This window comes from Brachyistius frenatus, unplaced genomic scaffold (assembly GCF_029030835.1).
Source record: "Brachyistius frenatus isolate BFR_SWC_R1_liver_20210118 unplaced genomic scaffold, ASM2903083v1 Contig_58, whole genome shotgun sequence".
NCBI lineage: Eukaryota > Metazoa > Chordata > Actinopteri > Embiotocidae > Brachyistius > Brachyistius frenatus.
Window position 1 is genome coordinate 399,414 of NW_027210657.1, and position 19,201 is coordinate 418,614.

Below are 19,201 nucleotides of genomic sequence, written 5' to 3' on the forward strand. Positions count from 1 at the left end.
AGAGGCAACTTCTCTGAGGAAATATACATCAAACTAAAAAGTGCTTTAACAGCTCAGACACCCCACCCCCCACCCCTCCCCCGGCCCCCGTGTTTAGTGCCACTGAATCAGCCGCTATTTATATCTCCATGTTCAGGCTCACAGTGTGTGTGGAGCTGTGAGTCAGCTGTTGGAGGACGTGAAGGTGGTGTTGTTGATGTCTGGTTGTCCCTCTGTATACTCACAGCAGGGTGAAGAACTTGAGCAGCTGGTATTCCATCTGGCCCAGCTCTGCCACTGGCTCTGATAAAAGACCTCTGTCTGTCTGCAGCGCTCGCTCTGTAACACGCACACACACACACACACACACACACACACACACACACAATCACATAAAACCATTAACATTACTCGACTGTACAACACATTCTTGTGTAAATACTGCTGCTGAATCACCTGTTGGTGTAAATCTGAACGCAAAATGGATCCCAATATTGAATACATTTGATCGATTATGCTTTCCAGAGGGGACGCATTTTTTTCCACATACACCTGCATACAAAATATCAAAGGGTGCAAATAAAAGTATATTTATTAACACCGTGAATGGACAGGGAACTTAACTGCTGTCTGCTGATGATTTTCTGAAGATTAAACCTTAATTATGTCATAGAAAAAGAATATGTGCCAAGTAGTTGAAGAATGTGAGATCAACCGAATTACTTTTTATATTAATGAGGACATTCTCATCCATGCATTTTATATTATTTTATACATAGCTAAGGGTTTTTAAGATGGAAAAAGGTGATACATTTTTATGTAAGTTACTTAATTACTTGCATTTTTAACTAAAAACCAAGAAACTTTTCTTAAAAAGTAAGAAATTAGAAAAAAATTGGAACAACAGGTGTGCATATTTCTTTTTAAAGGAGGACTAAATAAATCTTAATCTTATGTTGTTTTTAATAAAAAAAATTCTTGTCAATATTACATAACCATAAACTCCCTACAGCCTAATAATTATTGCATGCTAGCTGACATGAATACATCGTTTTCTGTTGCACAGGTGTGTGTCCATATGGCGCTTTATGTAAAGGCTATTATAATCCAGGTTAGGCTATCAAAGCGTACATCTTTTAATTACATTACTCCCCAGGTTTCCACTCCACACATGAGCCGTGACAATAACATACATAAAAGCTCACGCCGACCACATTTCCAACCTGTAATGGAGAGCAGCATTAATGTAGGTTAGCGTGAAGAAGGTCCAAAGCCAGTCGGCGTATATAGCCGTTAAAAGTGTCCTCAGACAACTCTGACAGCAGACATTGTTTGTGCTAATCTCAATTTAATCTGCATCCGCCCCAAAGCTTTTTAATACAAGCCCCCGCATGATTTAATCTCCATTTGGAGCTTAATGTGTCGTTGCGTAACAGAAACGTTGCCATCCGAAAGCAATTACTCATTCACTGTCTTTCTCTCTTTTTTTTGTCTCACGCACAGACACACACAATGAAAGCCTAAGCACATACACACACCGTATGTACCCAGTCGACTAAACTATATATACACGACGTACAATATAAACATGCTTTGACGACAACAACCATTTCTAATATAAGTGACATTTAAAGACAGAACTTTACCTACCTACCTACCTTAACTCGGTCTTCATTCATAACTCGGCCCCCGTTTCATTTAAAACTCGTCACAGATTAACGCCTCCTTACTGAGCAGGACTCCTTAAATCTTTTATTCCCCCACAATCTCTTAAAATTACACAACGCAGGCTCTAATTATTCTCAAGATTAAATCTATTTTCGTACTTACAATGCTGCCACCCCGTGAAATGCTTTACAATTAGCAGTCAGATGGGTGATACCGAGATTTTGGTAAGCCATGTGGATAAATCTCATAACAGTCCTGATAGAAGACGAGGAAATTGAAGTAAACTATAAGTCACTTCGACAAGAATCTGAAAGCGTTTAGCCTTGAGTGAGGCCTTGGACTTTGTGTACATACACTGACATTGCATCATCATCATCATCGCACGAGCAGTTTTATCACCTTCCAGCGGCTGTTCTGATTTGAAAGACGTGTCTGCGGCGCTCAGGCTGCTGGTGGAGTTCCCCAGGAGGTCAGGAAGGGAGGAGGACACAGACACCACCGAGGGTTTCCTTCTCCACTTTAACACTGATGGGAATTCGTCGACCACCGGGAACTCGTCTGGCGTCGGGAACTCGTCCTACGGCACAGGAGAGAGAGACGTATTGGCGATCCCAGTGCAACGGATAATGATCCACCGTACCGGTGTCTGAACAACTCAGCTGTCAGCACATCACTGGGTTCAAGATCAAACCAAAAATGGTTACTTATATCAATCCACTAATGCTTTATTAAAAGTTTCGGGCCATTAATTCAAACAACTTTTGGGTTGCAAAGGAAAATCCTTTTTAGCGTGTGTTTTATCATTAATTCAGACAAATATGTTAGTAATCCATGTTTAGAAGCTCATGGGTACCACACCCTTTTAATAAACTAACAAGTGTACAGTTATACATGTAAATAAATTAGTAATGAATTATTTTTGTCCAAATAAATGGTACAACAGTCCAAATAGTCATAGTGGTTGTTCACAATATCTGGTCTGCTCAATGGTTTATAACTGATCTATAATGCTCAAGCAAATGAGTTACCAACTATTAATAAAGCTATTAGGTAGTAAAGCTGTTTGTAAAATGGTAACACATTTATTTTGAGCTTCAAAGAGCTAAATGCCTACTAGGACCCGATGGCGCCTGTATGGAAGCTACGCTGTAAGGAAATACCGAGCAACGAAAAACATTATTATTATCATTATTTTTAATTACCTGGAATATCACTACATTTACTTCTTGAAAAGACTTCACTTATACAATCCAACATTTTCCGGGTCAGGCGCCACCAAAGCTCTAATAAACCTTTATCATAATACGCAGGCCTCTTGAACGCACAGCTTTTTTTTTTTTTTTTCCTCGAATATTATCGGTCAGGGTTAGAGCATGATCAAGGACGAGTATGTTAACAGAACTTAATTATTCCATAATACAAAAGCTGTTCTTTAGCCAAGCAGCACACACACACACACACACACACACACACACACACACACACACACACACACACACACACACACACACACACACACACACACACACACAAGGTGACTTCAGAGAACTCTTTGATAGCATCTTGCCGACTCGGGGAATAATTCCTTCCTGCGAGGCTGCAGCTGCAACAGAATGATCTATTGATCCCGTCTGTGGAAGAAGGTAAGTCAACCTTCTGCTGCGCGTTTCACACAACACTGTTGAAGTTCCCCTCACTGTGATCTTCACAACTTTCAAATTTGAATGGGTGATGAAAGACTTTCTCTCATGTTCCCACTGACCAGCAACAAGGTGGGCTCCTCCATGAACTGCTTCAAGCTCAGACTCTTCCCATTGACCTGGAGAGGGGAAGGAAATCACCTCTGTAAGTGACACGTACGCCACACAGTACATACAGCAGGCGGAGTGAACGTGTGTGTGCGTGTGTGTGTGTGTGTGCGTGTGCGTGCGTGCCCTCTGACCTGTAGGTGTGTGCAGATCCTGCGCAGGACGTCATACACACTGTCTCTCGATAGCAGGGATACAAATACATACTGAAGAAATAAAATAGAGAAACAGAGATATCAAGTTTTCATTGAAACCATTTGGGAACACTTCAGAGATTTAAAAGTTTGAATCTGGAGCACAAAGAGGATATTTTTCTCATCAAACAGTTTTGTTCCAGTTTATTCTTTCATGAACAATTATGAGCGACAGGTCAGTGACAGCTTTTGCAAACATGGCTCTGACCTGGATAAATATCACTGCTATCTAAAAGGTGCTGTTGAATGCATTTATATTGTAATTGATACATTGTGTTACTGTGTGTTTGTTTTCAGTTGCTTTTGTCTGTCAGCTCATAAACGGTCTCGTTCTTTCTCCCCTGAAAAACACAAATGACCCTGAACTTTGTGGCTGAAGACACGAGCTGCGAACGTTTGACCTCATGAACAGAAGAATCGACCTCAATCGACATGTGCAGCAAAGTCATGGTGTGTGTGTGTGTGTGTGTGTGTGTGTGTGTGTGTGTGTGTGTGTGTGTGTGTGTGTGTGTGTGTGTGTGTGTGTGTGTGTGTGTGTGTGGTTATGTAATACAGATTGCATAATCATGTTGAAAATGACTTGACAAAGTTTCCTGAGATTAGCATTAAAAAAAAAAAAACGACAAAAGGGCATCTGTTAATTACGGGTGCTTAAAAAAGAGCTGTCTGTTCATTTATATCTGTTTATATGTTAGCATCTTAGAAAAGGACTTCTTTTCACCTGTCGGTATTTCTAATATGTATATGTAGTATGTTAAATTCATCACGGGTCATGTTTGACCTCATTCCACCATACATATCGAATGAAAAGCTTTGACATCATAGATTTCAGCACTGAGGTGCTTGTGTCTTGAGTTCGACAGAGCCTGTAGCTGCTGCTGGTGGTGGGAGGTTTTCTGATGAATCACAGTTTCAAATGACTTATTTGTGTGTTCAACATTGTTGTATTATTCCCTCAATTTAGCAAATCATGCTTTCTAAAGACTCAATTTCCTCCCTCTATTTTCTCCGGAGCAGAAGGCACGTTGCACACAAATAATTAATTTGGGGGACCAATTCATTAAAATAGCTTTCAGCCTCTGGCCAACGCACACTTTCCATGTGTTTGTAAGGTTCGTTTTGTGCAGTTACTCGGACGCTGAAGATAAATTACCGGGATTTTACCCCGTGATTACATTGGCTTGATGAGGCTTGATGAGGCCAGGACAAAAGCTGAAAGGTACAAGCAGTCTTTGAAAGCAGCACCTCATGACTGGTGGAGACTGGTATGACAGAAAGGAGGTCCTTCTGAACACCTCTGCTGTAAGGGTGGAAAAACTTCCCTCTCCTGAGCTAGCAGGCTGGTACTCTGCTCTGCTTCTATCTATAGCGGTTCTGTTGTTGTTTTTTTTCCATCACAGCTCCTCTGGAAAACACAGCGCTAATCAACACAAGTATTTCAATTTACAGCGACTGTGATGGAAGTGTTTACCTTCTGGCCGGTGTCTGTGGTGATAGCCAAGCCGTTGGGCACGAGGCCAGCTGTCTTGTGCTTCTTCACCAGCCTCACTGAGACGACAGGGATAGCCACCTGGAGGAGACGGGAAAAAAGTGACATTTAACAAGGACGCACTCGAGATTTGAGGAGGAAAACTTTCAAAACAGAACGATGAGAAAATGACAGGTGAGGTAAAACCACCGTCATGATGAGAGGAAATGGTAGAAGGGAAGGTAGGCACTAAAATACGGAGGAAAAGCCCCTGAAGAAAATCAGCAGTGGACGTGAAAACGTGTCTTATTTCAGTGAGAATGTGAGGAATGCAGTCTGAATAAGTAGCTTATTGTCACTGACATGTCAGGAGAGTTTTGGTTTCAAGGAAATGAAGGGAAAAGGTACAGTGGACAACATAAAAGGGAAAGCCACGTAGCTGGTGAAGGTTCAGGAAGTCTACATGTTCGTGCTACATAATTTCCACAGTGCAGATATTTTACATGTGGAAGAAGGCTGTGAAGCTTCAAGTCGGCCCGTAATCCTGACTGACTTTCAGTCAAATAATTTGTCAACTTGTCCAAACTCCAAAGTCAGTTTGAGTTTATTAAGCTGTCTGTCCGTCAGGCCAACCTTGATGTCCTTGCCGAAGAGGTTGGCATAGAAACACAACCAGTTTCTGGAAATGTAGAGCCGGCCTTGTAGGAGGATGTCTCTGAGAAGAGCACAGGAGTACACTGGGAACAAAAGGGACACAAACACTTACAGCAGCTGTCAACTGGATCAAGAAAAACATGCAAGCTCATTAAAAACAGTATCTCTTAAACTGCCTCATCAGATTTTCGGGAAATTAAAAGAATTTCTTTTCAAAACATTTATCTCCTCAGTTTCACGTTTTGTTTTTGATAGGTCGCGGATGGCATCAAAGTTTATGTTAAAGCAGGTTGAACTGTTCAAAATTGATGCTGTGCAGGAAAAGTTTCTGAGGCTGACCAGGAGGAAGAGCTGAAGCAAGAGCAGCGACGGGATGAAGACTGTACCCGGACAGCCATTTAAAACCAATAAAAAAAAGTAGCACGAATTAAAAAAAATACTGGACAGTATAAACTTCAAAAGGTTTGATGAGACAAACATTTTGGTCTACAAATAGAGAATTTCTCTTATTTTGATGTTGTGCGCTCTTGCTAACATCAGCCGCCGTTAGAGCTGTGTCCGAAATACTATTTGCTATACAGTGCGTTACATTTACTGTTCACAAGTTCACGAGTGTGTAAATTTATCAACCTCATAACGCCCTAAAAAAAAAAAAAAAAAAAAAAATGCCGCAATGGAAGAAAAGCGTAGAGCCCACTTTCCGGTAACAATCCCACAATGCAGTGCGCTTCGTTTGACAGATGTCAAAATGATGGTGACGCAGCTCAACAGCTGACGGCGATGATTTTTAGTACGTGTTTGAAACCTCATCTTGCTTCTCACTATTGAGCGTCCGTTACAGAAGGAGTTGTGACTGAGTGAGCGAAGGAGTGATTTCAGGCACAGCTGGAGTTAAAGTCAGGACTTCTAGAGAGCTGTGTGGAGTCACTGAGGCTCAGGTCAGCGGCCTCAAAGTTAAACCATTTGTTTTCTATTTCTACACACATTGAATACAAAAGGTGGAAGGTGTGGAGAATTTGGGACATGTTTAAAGGCAGCCGACACAGCAGGGGGGAGTAACGAAAATACCAGAAAAGTAACACAGTGAGTATTATTTAACGAGAAATTGATCGAGAAAGTAAATTGCCCGACATTGCAACTCGTGTGTCATTACTAATAACTTCATCATTTACCCTTTAGATTGTCAGAAAATAGTTAAAAGGTGCCAAAGGTGACGTCTTAAGATGACTTGTTTTTGCCCAACTAGCGTTTCATATTCTAAAAACATAATTACTTTACAGTGATATAAAACAGAACATCTGAAAAGCTGGAACATTCAAACTTGGAATTTCTTGATTAATTGCCACCAATGTTGATAATGAATGAATGAATTCAAACTACAGTTGACATTATTAGCCGATACATTTCGTATTTTAGAAAATACTTTTAGCTGCATCACAGTGTTACAACGCATTCACAGCCTGCAGGAAGAGCTAAACAGAGTACGAATACATTACAATGCAAAACAAGTGAAATGAGAGCAGCAGCAGTACATTTTTCTTCCTGGTCAGAGTGACAGTACCTTTCATGAGGATCTCATCCTTGGGCACGCACTGGAACAGTTTGTGGTACTGCGAGTTGTACTTGCTGACAGTCTGTGCAGAGGGACAGGGCAGAGTCATGAGCAGCTCCTTGGCGGACCGGCCTGCCTGCACAGCGCCGGCACCAGCGCCGCCGCCACCCCCGGCCACTCCGCCGCCACCGGCCACTCCGGCTCCGCTTGGCGCAGACACCACCCTCTGCCTCAAAGGACGCGAGCTCTGCACCAGGCTCAGCACGTTGGCACCGTACACACACACACACTCGCGCACATCCAGGGCCTGGAACAAGCCGCTGCAAGACACACACTGTTCCCCTGTCGCCGGTCAGTACTGTGGCCCGAGAACGGAGGACTGCCTCCGCGGCAACTACCTCTAATCTACGTGCACGCGCGCGCACACACACACACACACACACAAACCTGGCTCTAATGTTTACACCTACACACACAAACAAACACACTACAGACCTATAGCAGCAACGCCTCAGTTTACAGCCACTGAGCTCTTTCTCAACTACAAGGTTCTCTTTCTCTGTCTCAAATACACCTCCAGTGACTCTACACTTTGCAGCACCCAGCTGACACCCTCCCTCTCCTTCCTTTACACACATACACACACACTCTGCCCTTCATCACTCTGAGCTGAGGGGAGGAGGAGGAGGGAAAAAAAAAACACAAAAAAGAACCTTTCTCTCGCACACAGGTACTCTCCACTGCTCCCACTTTAAGCCCTTTCTTTGTCTGCCTTTGCCTTTTCCTCTTTGCCTCCGTATTTTTCTCCTCCTGTCTGTAGTGTCAGTCTGTGACACCTAAAATCCTCCCTTTTCAGAAAAAAAAAAAAAAAAAATCATACATTTTCCTCCCTGAGCACACAAGAGCTCTCATTCATCCCGTGCTCTCCTCTCTCACAGCTCAAACTCACTTCTACATATCTCTCGCACCAGATTATCTCCCGCTATTTCTCTCTCCTGCTCTCCATCTCCATCTGTCTTTTCTTCCTTCTGCTTCAGTTTGTTGTTCTCCGCCGCTTCTGTTCTAGTCTTTCTATTAATAGCTCGTGCTGGAGCAGCTCCTGTCCTCAGGAATATGGCGCTTTGCAGTTACAGTAGCACGGAGAGCTGGGAAGAAAAACCCAGGGTTGATGCCGACCGCTAACGTATAATCATTCTCTGACTGAATTCATGGGTGAAACGTCTAAGATGATTAGTTTGTGGTATGGTCGTAATGATAATGACATTATATACTAAAATATACGCTCAAATGATCAAAACATCTGAAAGACACGTGATTATAGCGGCTCTAATTTTCCATTTTGCTCCCACAGTGCAAAATGATGGAATTCTTGTGGGACAATTTGCCAGCGTAACTACATTACGTAACTACTATATGTCATGAAATTCAGATAGGTTTTGAGTGTTAGATGTTTGTTTTCCGATTTGAAGCAGCGATAGATCAAAAAAAAAATTACTGCTCAGAGAGAAGGGTCCAAACCAGAGTCCAAACTGTACAAAAAGGGAGTTTGTACACCCAAATCAATTAGATTGTTCCTTTTATTTAGTGTCCAATGTCGAAATTTAGCACTGGGGAGAGGGAGAGCGCCACTTTAATTGGGGCTGTCACTTTTATTAAACATCTGGCTAAGAAAGGAACAATCAGGATCAAAAGAGAGAGCAGACTCACCGAGCCCCTGTAACATTTCTTCACATCTTCATACGACAGGTCTTCAATCAGCTGAAACCTGTGATGAAACAAAGAAAATAATTAATTAAAATGACATATCCTCGTTTGCATTTTTCTCAATAATGACCGTCAACGTGACAAAAATACCTCACAAGCGCCTGGGAAGGCAGATTAATACCTTCACCTGAGCTAAAGAAGACAAAAAAAACCAGTCCTTAGCTGGTGAGCACGTACGGTACGTGTGCATATGTATACATGTCATGAAAATCCCTGCCTCCACATGACGAGTTAATCATCAGCGTGTGCATAAGTGCAGAGAGACGAAGGCTGTTGCAAAACCTCGTAATCAAAGATAAATATTGAGCTGTTCAAACACAAATAGCGACCATGCCAGGAGATTAGCCGTGTCGCTATTTTAATAGGACATGAGCACACACACACACACACACACACACACACACACGCACACACACACAAATGCACACACACACACACACCGACACACACCACTGGCATCAAACTTGCCCCAGGAGGAACAGTCAGAGCAGTGCAGCAGATGTCACAGCATGATACTCATATCTGTTGCAAAGGCAGACACAACCATCCAGCAGATAAAACACAGTTTAATCGGACATTTAAGGGGAAATGTCATTGAAATGAACCGCTGCCCCAGTTAAGACGCTTTAAAGCGGAAGACATGTACGCTGCAGTAAAGAGTGAAGGGTAGGGCGTTTTTGATGGATTCTTCTCTGAGGGACTTTCCCTTTCTTCCTGTATCTTCGTGAGAGTGCCGGGTGATTGGCAGCGAGGTGGAACGCAGCGCTGATATGAAAACACCGCAGCTCAAGGAGATGCTGCTAAAAACGGAAGCTCTGGAAAAACCAAACAGCGGCTTCATGTGTACCGAGATTAATTATCTCACTCGGTGGAAGCCAATTCTCGTACTGAGCACGAACGAAAGGCACTAAACGGAGGGCAGAAAGCGAGCCTTGATGTCTGCAGCCATGCAGAGTCCAACTGGGGACAGGAAGACTAACGTTCGCGAAACACACCGGCTCCTGCTCAAATCCCTTAAAGTCATTGCTCTTCTAAATGTTACAAGTGAAAACTTACTATTAAAAGTATGAACAAGTATGGAGCAGCCAGTGCTGTGGTAATCAGCCTACATACATATTTATCAGCTGGACTGAAACTATTTCTACTTAAGTATTGTTCACAGGAACGATATTTTCACTACATTTATCTAAGAGGCAGCTTATAGTTACGTCAAAGATCAAGATTTGACGTGTAAAACGTCTGATCTGTTGATAAAATGGGCTTTTTTATTTATCCATTCAACTATTCAGCAACTATTCAAATACTGCTTACATGTACACGTCAATCAACCAGTAATAATTACCATTAACACACCATATGACAGTTATTACTCTCTCAATAGAAGTTGTATTCTTGACAGGCCACATTTCTTAATTTTGCCCTGAACACATTTAGCGAATCTTTTCTTAAGAAAGACTTTGAATATTTAAAAGATGTGATCTTATTTGTGATGTTGATCTGCAGTGCAATAAAACAACAATGCTTCCAGTTTCTTGTGTCCAGGTCAACTTAGATAAACGGATCAACAGCAGACGCAGCTTCAGCTTCAGCTGCATTCTCTCAGCAGGATGTGCATTTAGCATTTAAGTGCCGACTCGACAAAACTTCTACAGGATTTTTCTTCTTTTAAAAACTCATTTGGGGACATTAAAAGTCTACGTTTTCAGCCCAACTTATAAAACTAACGTTAACATAATTGTCTGGCTACCTACGGCAGATAATCTGCCACAGACGGTTGGCATTTCAAACAGAAAAATGAATGGTCGCTAAATAGAAGGGAAAATGATGCTTTTTGTTTTGCTTCTGTCTGAAATAAAAGACCCGTTGTTTTATTTGCTTATCTGCGCGAACTGCATCTGGGCCGCGTGAGAGCGGAAAGCTCGACGGGGGCGGCGATGGAAAACTCAGCGGCGTGGCTAAGCTAACGGTCGACTGGCACGAACCCGTAAACTCCCGACGAGCCGCGAGCACGAATGCGAATGCAAACGGGGCTGGCGGTGTACTTGGAGGAAAAAAAAAAAAAAAAAAAAAGACAAAAGAGTACCGCTCATATGTTATGAGAATCTACGTCTCAACACGGCCGTGCCTCGATTCTGCGAGAGACGTCACGTAACGGCTGCGTTTGTATTCTCCTCCGCCGTCCTCGCTGTTTTCAACAAGGTGTCGCTCTGTTAAAATGCTCCTCGCTTTTGCCCTCGCAGCAGCGGGACTGTCGGCGTCCTCCCCGACGAGAGACGCTGCTCTGGGTAAGAAGATAGCGTGACCTCTGTCCCTGAACGACTCTCCCTGACTCTGTTAAGTTTCTTTTCCATGCAGCTCTTTGTCTCAGTGGACGCGAGAGCGGCCAAACTCTGACCGCCGGGGTCACGACGCCGAGACAATGGTGTCGGGGAAATGCTCGTTTCTGTGGGGGGGGAGGGTTTGTGTGTGCGCGTGGCCAAAAAACAAAAAAACAAAAAAAAAACGGTCATTGTCTATTTTCTTTTTGATCAAATTGTACGAATTGTTTTGGACAAATAAAAGTAAAAATAAATATACACACGGGGAGAAACTGTCACCATCAGAAATGATATTATTTTGGAACGGAGACGGGCGATTTCAGCGTGCAGTGCAGATAATGTGAGAGACGACGCGACAAAATGATTTGACCGTTAAGATAAAGAAACACCTGCCAAAGTAGGGACTACAAAATGTTTCTCACATTATAGCGACAGAATGAAAGAATAACTTCGGCTGAGCTTATTCTCAAATAGTAAGTCTCTAATTTGTTTTAGGTTTCACTTTGTTTTTCTTTTGTGTTTTGCATGAAACGATGAAGCAGAACTTCACATCACTTAATAACATTTTGACTGACATTAACGCTAATGAAAAATGCTCTTCGGTAAAATTAGATTACAGCTGAGCTATTTCAAAGTTAGAAAATGAAAGCTGTGACTGCAGCATATTCTTCACTGTTGGGAGGGACACATTTTAAAGAATAGTAAGATCGTTGTGTGAAAGAGATATAAAAATGACTGAAAGATGCTGAAAAAAATGATGCTGAAAAAAAAAAAAAGACCAATTTGATGAGCCACATGTGGGAGCAGAGATATAACGGTCCACTCCTGCAACAATGTAAAGCAAAACAAAATTGCATACGATAAAATATATACACACGGTGGTGACATTCGCTGTTGTTTATGCAACTGAACAACGGCGCAGCAGTTCGACCAACTCAAGGTTCACTGACAGCACAGACTCTCGACTGTTCGGCCCGGTCTTTGTCTTTGCAGACAGATCTGTTGACAGCCTCGGTAGTTGTTTTCATCTGTAGCGCTTTGTTTCGAGTTTGCCGGGACAGCGAGCGCCCACATGACAACCGCTACATCTCCACGACAACGGAGCAAACTCAGTCTGTTCGCGAAATTTATGTCATAATGAAAATACAGAAAAAGATACTTAAGACTGAGTTGTGATTGTTTCAGCAAACAATAGCGTCTTTTTTTTTAATTTTTTTTTTTTTTTTTTTTAACATTACAGCAACGAACATCGTCACCTCTCTCGCAGTAGTTTTATTGGATTTTAACACGCCGTGCGGGGAATTCTTCTTATTGATTTTTATAAATGTGTAAAATGGACACGGCACTATAATGTAAGCCTCATGGCGCCCGAGTGTCCTGCAACATTTGTTCCATTCTCAGTTCATTCATTTTTGTCGTCTTTATTGTTTCTCCAACTGCTATCTCCTGAATCGACAGAGCGAGTGAGAGACGAAGATGCGCAGCTCAGGCTGGGAAAAGATCCAAGCAGGGTTAAAGTGTCAAGGAGTGGAGGGGGTTGACAGATGCTATGTCTGCCTGCTGTGTGTGTGTGTGCGTGTGCGTGTGTGCGCTCGTGGTTGTTGTGTACAGCAGAGCAGTACAGCTGTGACAGCGCTGCCAGGTCTCCTGCTGCATCGGCTGGACACCTTACAGAGACTTAAAGCGATACGTCAGTCAACTTGCACCACGTTATCACCTTCAAAAAAAGAAAATCAAAAAAAATACTGCTAGTATCCATCAATGCACCCGAACAGCCAACCTGTGTCTTCCCTGCTGTTACAGTTAATGGGGACACTTTTTTTAATATTCACCGTTACTTTAACTGGTTTACAATAACAGCTTATTGTTCTTAATAGGAGCTTCAACATGTGAGTTATATTTAGTTACAAGATGAACCTATCCAGAATTATGCACCCTGGTATTCTGCCAAAGCGTGCGACACACCCGTCGGTCCACTGGAGGATAACATACCGTGTCGCTGGCACGATTTGCATCTCCTGGGCGTGAGAACATCCGCTGACTGCTTGTTAAAGCTTCCGGGTCTGAAATTGAGGGCGATGCGGAAGCACTTTAAACTTCAATACCACCGAAGGCCACGAGGGGTTGGCTCCAAAAAAGGCTCTGGTTTCACAAGACTCACATCCGACTTCTCTCATAAAAGGTTTCCGGCATAGGCGGGCGGGCGCAGCATCCTCGGGTTCCCGATCTTATCGAGTCGAGACTCACCGCGCGCTCCTCTCCACTCGTCCAAATATGGTCACTTCCTGCTCCAAAAATACCAAAAGGGCAATCGCCAAATAGCGAAAGAAACACTTTAGGTAGAAACAGTATCTTCTCGTGGAGTGACGGGTGTATTGCATTGTTCGTCATGATATTGAGTTGGTATTATATACAAGTGATAGACATTGTCCAAATTACATATGTCTTTAAAGTTGAGAGTTTTTGCCCGATTTAAATGCCGCTAACATGAATTGAGAGACCAGGATAACGACCAACTAATCCATAACCAAACTAAATTACAGCAGTAATCAGGTCATCCAAAGAGCTGGAAACTACCCTCGGTTTAACCTCTCCAACATTTTAATTATGTAATGCAGCTTGCCCTAGATTTGCAAATTTGCAGTTTTCCTCATTAAAACCGCCCTCCTGGAAAAGACTTCTCATCATCTCGTGATCATGTTATGAACAACGGTGCGTGTGTGCTTGCTCTCCCTGCCTGCTGGTTTCCGCCTATAAATAGACCACACGGTGGCTCGGCACTCTCAGGTGGAGAGAACAGAGTGATTATTAAAAACACAGGCGGCTCTGTGGGGACTAACCGGCTCTCCAGTCCTCGCTCTCGCCCTCCATCTGTCGCTCCCTTTTTACCCGAGATTCCAGGTCTTAATCAATACTGTTGGTACAGCGAGGTGAGAGTAAGAAGAAAACCGCTACAGGCTATTCCCACCATACCGTCGGGGGAGTATCGTATCAACAAGGTCACGAAGGAACGATACATACGCGGATAGCCTCAACACAGTGTCGCTTCATGTTTATTTTGGACATTATTCAGAGGGTTTGAGATTCACAGGCCCAGAAGGAAACCATCAAATTTAATATTTGAAGTAAAAATGTGAAGAAAAAAACAACAACAACCACAACCCAAAATCAGGTTTGGTCAGGTTTTCAGAAAGCAGCAGTGAAATGTTGTTTTTCTGGTTGCCAGGAGGCTCAGCGGACCGTGGATCACATCGTGCGTAACTGTCCTTCACATAAGCTATAATGAGGCTTAAATAACACCAACAAATCCCCAAAGAACAACCGTCTTTGATCCCTGCCGTCACTTTTCAGAAGCTGTGGTTTGGAAATGAAACCAAACCTGTGTATCAGCTTATACCCCCGTGAGCGAAGCCGTGTTTGTGTGTGTACGCATGCGCTTTTGCCCGTGTATCGCAGTGTCCTTGGCTGCGAGGCGGAATAGTGAAACTAATTACAAGCTCAAAGAATCCTAAATTGAATCCTAAATTAGAAAGCGAACACCTCCCATCGGTGGCCGGTGCAGCGGTGGACTCGCAGTCAATAATTTAGCCGGAGGAGAAGAAATCGGGGCTGAGAGCAGTGAGAGAAGTTGATAAGAGTCACGATGAGACTCACAAGAAAAGATGAGGATTTTTCAGGAGTTTAAAATCAAGGAAGTGGAGCTCTCATTTGGAACAAGACTTATTATTCATGAAAGAAACACTTTCTACCGGTGAGATAAATTAACTCGTGAGTTGATGTTTTATGGTCTTGGCTCATTTTCAGAGCTGTCTATTTATTTGAATCATTATCCAAATGTTTTGTGGTCAAACATCGGGACTCTTTATATGTAGAGATTCAGTAGGTACTTCCACATAATCATTTTCTTTATGCAGCTCAAACATGGGCAGTGAGGATATTTGGGGAAATCCCAGGACTTCAAGCAAACAACATTTGTATTGCGTGCTACATAATAAGTATGTGCCGTGCTCTTTGGAGGACCTTGACGAATGCTTTTCTTTCAGCTGTAAAAAAAAATATCACCGTGTTAACTCTTTATAAGAGGAAAAAACCTCTGCTTGATTTTTATTTTCAATATTTCACATAAAATCAAGTTGAATTTGTAATACTTTTTATTCCTTTGACATTCAGAATGATATACGTTTCAGACAATTACGAAAAGATTACTGTCGTTCTGTGTAAATGTGCACAAACCTAAATTTCTAATAAATGTCACCGAGTATAGCCTACTTACTGCAATATGAAGCATTTAGCAGTTTAAGACCTATATGCCGAACAGAAGCTGGTGGAGACCAAAAGAGACTGAAATGGAGAGCAAATATTCACTCATCACTTGGACAGAGACGTGATTCAAAATGAATTCTAATGTTTCTTTGTGTGTCCTGGATTTACAAGAGTTGTTTGGCAACAGCTTTATAGTGATACAAATATGAGAATTGAAATATGATCCTCTTATTTTTTTTTTTTTAATGTTTTTCTGCTCCTTAAGGGTCATGAATCAATTAATGCAGCCATAGATACATAATATAATACTGTAGAAAAGATTTACAGCCCGAAATACAGCGCGGAGCAGCTGAGGAGGGTTGAGATAAGTAGGGCAGTGGGAGGGGATAAAGCCTACACAACTACACACACTGCACACACTGCACACACTGAGCGCTACGAGTTCAAGACTGACATATGCATTAAGTGTCCAGGTTCCACTCATTCACCGAGTCTACCAACACACCACGCTTCAATGCTAAATCCCATCCCAGAACAGATTCCACAGGATTACGCTGCTCCCGCCTCGAATCCCTCTTATATAACACGTGCATTCTGTCTACACACACACACACACACACACACACACACACACACACACACACACACACACACACACACACACACACACAGACACGTGCATATGAATGCTTGCACCAAAAAAAAAAAAAAAAAAAAAAAATGCTGCGATGGATTAAACTAATTTATTACTGGTAAGACTGCGGCACACTTTCCAAGCTCATATCTCCTCCGAGGCCTCAGAAGGGAAAAGAAAAACACATCCTTTGTAAATCTCCTTTCGTGCGTGCGTGCGTGTGCGCCCGCGCTCGTCTATTGTTTGACATCAAATACAGCTGAAATAAAAGCACAAAATAAGTGCTGTGAAAATAAATCTCCCAGGGCTGTAACCCATGACCATGCACAGGATACAGATGGTGTGTGTGTGTGTGTGTGTGTGTGTGTGTGTGTGTGTGTGTGTGTGTGTGTGTGTGTGTGTGTGTGTGTGTGTGTGTGTGTGTGTGTGTGTGTGTGTGTGTGTGTGTGTTGTGGGTTGGGGGGGGAGGGGTTGGGTGGAGGGGGGGGGGGAGGGCGATATGGAAAGGCAGCAAGTGTTGCGGCGCAGTGTGTGTTTGGTGTGTGCGAGATTTGCCTGAAGTGGCCGTGCGTGTCGTCGTCCTTGGAGGGCTCCAGGTCCTGTGTCGAGATCAGGCCGGTTTCTTCACTCTGCTCCTGCTGCTCAGTCATGCTCCTGGCCCTGGATACACAAACACACAGCTCTATGTTAACAGCAGGCACCTCGCCGCTCCATCTCCATGTACACTTGTTAAAAAAAAAAAAAAAAAAAAGAAAAAAGATGTTTGTTTTTTGTCTCCAGGTTTGGCTTCAAAGAGACGCTCTTCCCTAATAGTTTCTGGGGCAAACAAGTGGACTCTGTCTTCAAAAACCAAACACGGCGGTGACGCAACATTCAAAGTCTGATTCAGCTTGTTTGCTCGACATTAAAAATATACACTAAGCAAAATAAAGCCGTGTTCCTGCGCTTGTGTAAAAAAAAAAAAAAAAAAAACGGGGTCAGCGTCGACTCTCGCCCAGATGTTTACAAAGAAGTGTAGCACCTCGGAGGTCGTGCAGATGGCTGACCTGATGTGCTGCTGAGAGCTGACTCAAATATTTGTTATTTTTACTTTATTTTATTTTTTTTAGATATACTTTACTTTTCAGCGCAAAAGGTGCCGTGAAATGAACCGTTACCCAAAAACCAACCGGAAGAAACCAAGAAGTTGCGTAAGGTGAGACGGTCAAACAAATGCCTTCCCCGCGGGCCACGACCGAAAAGCACGATAAACACGCCGATATGCAAAAGCTGGGCTCGTTCTCAGCGAAGGAACAATTCGTCGGAGAACCAAATCCAAGTTTGGCATTGACGGCGATGGGTTACGTGGATCGGGCTCATTTCACCGGCTGTGGACGGCAGCAAGTGGTTTCCTTGCGGGAGGAAACACAAGTCTTGTAATCTGCATCGACAGCGAGGCTGCAAAAGTAGTTGGAAAACGGGCTGAATGAGTGATCCGCGTCACTCTTACAAACTATTCAAGGTTTTGTCTGATGTCAATGAGTCTGGATGAGCACCGCTGTCACGTTTCAAAAATTGTTCTCCGATATAGTGTTTAACATTATTGATTATAAGAAAGGGGGGGGAAGAAAAAAAAAGGGGTGTTGTCAAAATATTTTTTTAATACACTTGACCTTGTCAGTTTTGACACGAGTTATTTTTCATTGCTTTTATCTTATTTCAATGGTTTTTCTTTGTTAGCTGACCGTAGGCTGCATTTTCCAATTGTGACCTTGCTTTTTGAAGTGTTTGTCGAATACTTGTCGCGTTTCTGTTTATCCATTTGATTGAACTATTTCCACAGTTCATCCATTATTAATTTACTTTTACCTTTCCTGCTCCGTTAATAATTAGTTTTCACTCACTTTCGATTGCAACGCTTTGCATGTCTCCGAGATTGGCGCCACACCAGTTTGCGATCTGATTTTTGTGTTATTTTGCATAAATGTTGAAATCCTTTTCTAAATTATCCGAGTAGCCCACAATCTTTCAGGTTCCCTTCATCTGCGGATGTGACGCCGGTGCACGAGTACCTTTGGAGGGGAATCACTGATATAGATGTTAATTAAGATGTTGTCATTACAGCAGAAGTACTGGAAAGCTTTAAACCTTCCATTATAGTTTGGTTTTTTTTCTCACCTGCACGTCATCTTTTTTTTCTTTCTTTCTCACTTGTGCACACAAACACATGCCTGCCCTGTGCCGTACTGTCCTCGGGGAGAGGGGAAGTCGTTACCACCTGCTCTGCTATAATTACAGGTGCTGATGGAAATAAGCTCCTTCATGCAGTTTCCAATGTATTATCTCTAATTGGCCAGAAGCTTTACGTCAGCTGCTGACCTGTTCAAACAAAAGGGTCTTTCTGGCGCTCGACGTAACATCTGACTGGTTATCTGTGATCACAGAGGGTTGAAAGGGAAGGTGAAAGGCCTTTGGTAATAGATAAGACAAGGCTTGGTGGGTTCTTCTCACGTTTTAGGGGATTCAGGAGAGGTATGTGATCCAAGCTGTGGGGCCGGAGGGCAGAATGAAGGTGTCTGGTTCTGCTGTAGTTCACTTTAAAAAAAAAAAAAAAAAAAAGGGGGGGGGGGGAGTTGTTGTTGTGCTTCTTCTTCTTCTTCTTCTTCAAAAAGAAAGGTTTTGTTTGATGATTGAAACCTCAATATAAACCAATAATCACTCCAGGCGTTCATGATAGGAGAAAAACATGGCACTTTTTAAATCAACGTATGCAAATATAATTCCCCCCCCAAAAAAATTAGAAAGGTCTCACACAATCAGACTAAACTGCGTTTTAGCTCTTATTTTCAAAAGCACGGCACAGAACTGGGATTGTGCTGCCTCACAGACAGCTATTGGTCCGTTTTCCTATTTGTTTAAA

At 42.7% G+C, this 19,201-nt stretch overlaps 2 protein-coding genes across 2 annotated transcripts in view; both read right to left on the reverse strand.

The window, feature by feature from the left end:
* The window catches only part of myo9aa (myosin IXAa), a 229,071-nt gene that overhangs the window by 119,759 nt on the left and 90,111 nt on the right, over window positions 1-19,201 (reverse strand). The gene's annotated exons all lie outside the window — the stretch shown is intronic.
* gramd2aa (GRAM domain containing 2Aa) overlaps window positions 1-19,201 on the reverse strand; it is a 28,626-nt gene that overhangs the window by 2,837 nt on the left and 6,588 nt on the right. The window contains exons 2-10 of the mRNA XM_069705606.1: window positions 16,858-16,962; window positions 9,031-9,088; window positions 7,333-7,405; window positions 5,751-5,854; window positions 5,121-5,219; window positions 3,590-3,661; window positions 3,410-3,466; window positions 2,047-2,224; window positions 225-318 (exon numbers count right to left, since the gene is read on the reverse strand). Coding sequence (XP_069561707.1) covers window positions 225-318; window positions 2,047-2,224; window positions 3,410-3,466; window positions 3,590-3,661; window positions 5,121-5,219; window positions 5,751-5,854; window positions 7,333-7,405; window positions 9,031-9,088; window positions 16,858-16,962 — 840 coding nt within the window. The remainder of the gene's footprint in view (window positions 1-224; window positions 319-2,046; window positions 2,225-3,409; window positions 3,467-3,589; window positions 3,662-5,120; window positions 5,220-5,750; window positions 5,855-7,332; window positions 7,406-9,030; window positions 9,089-16,857; window positions 16,963-19,201) is intronic.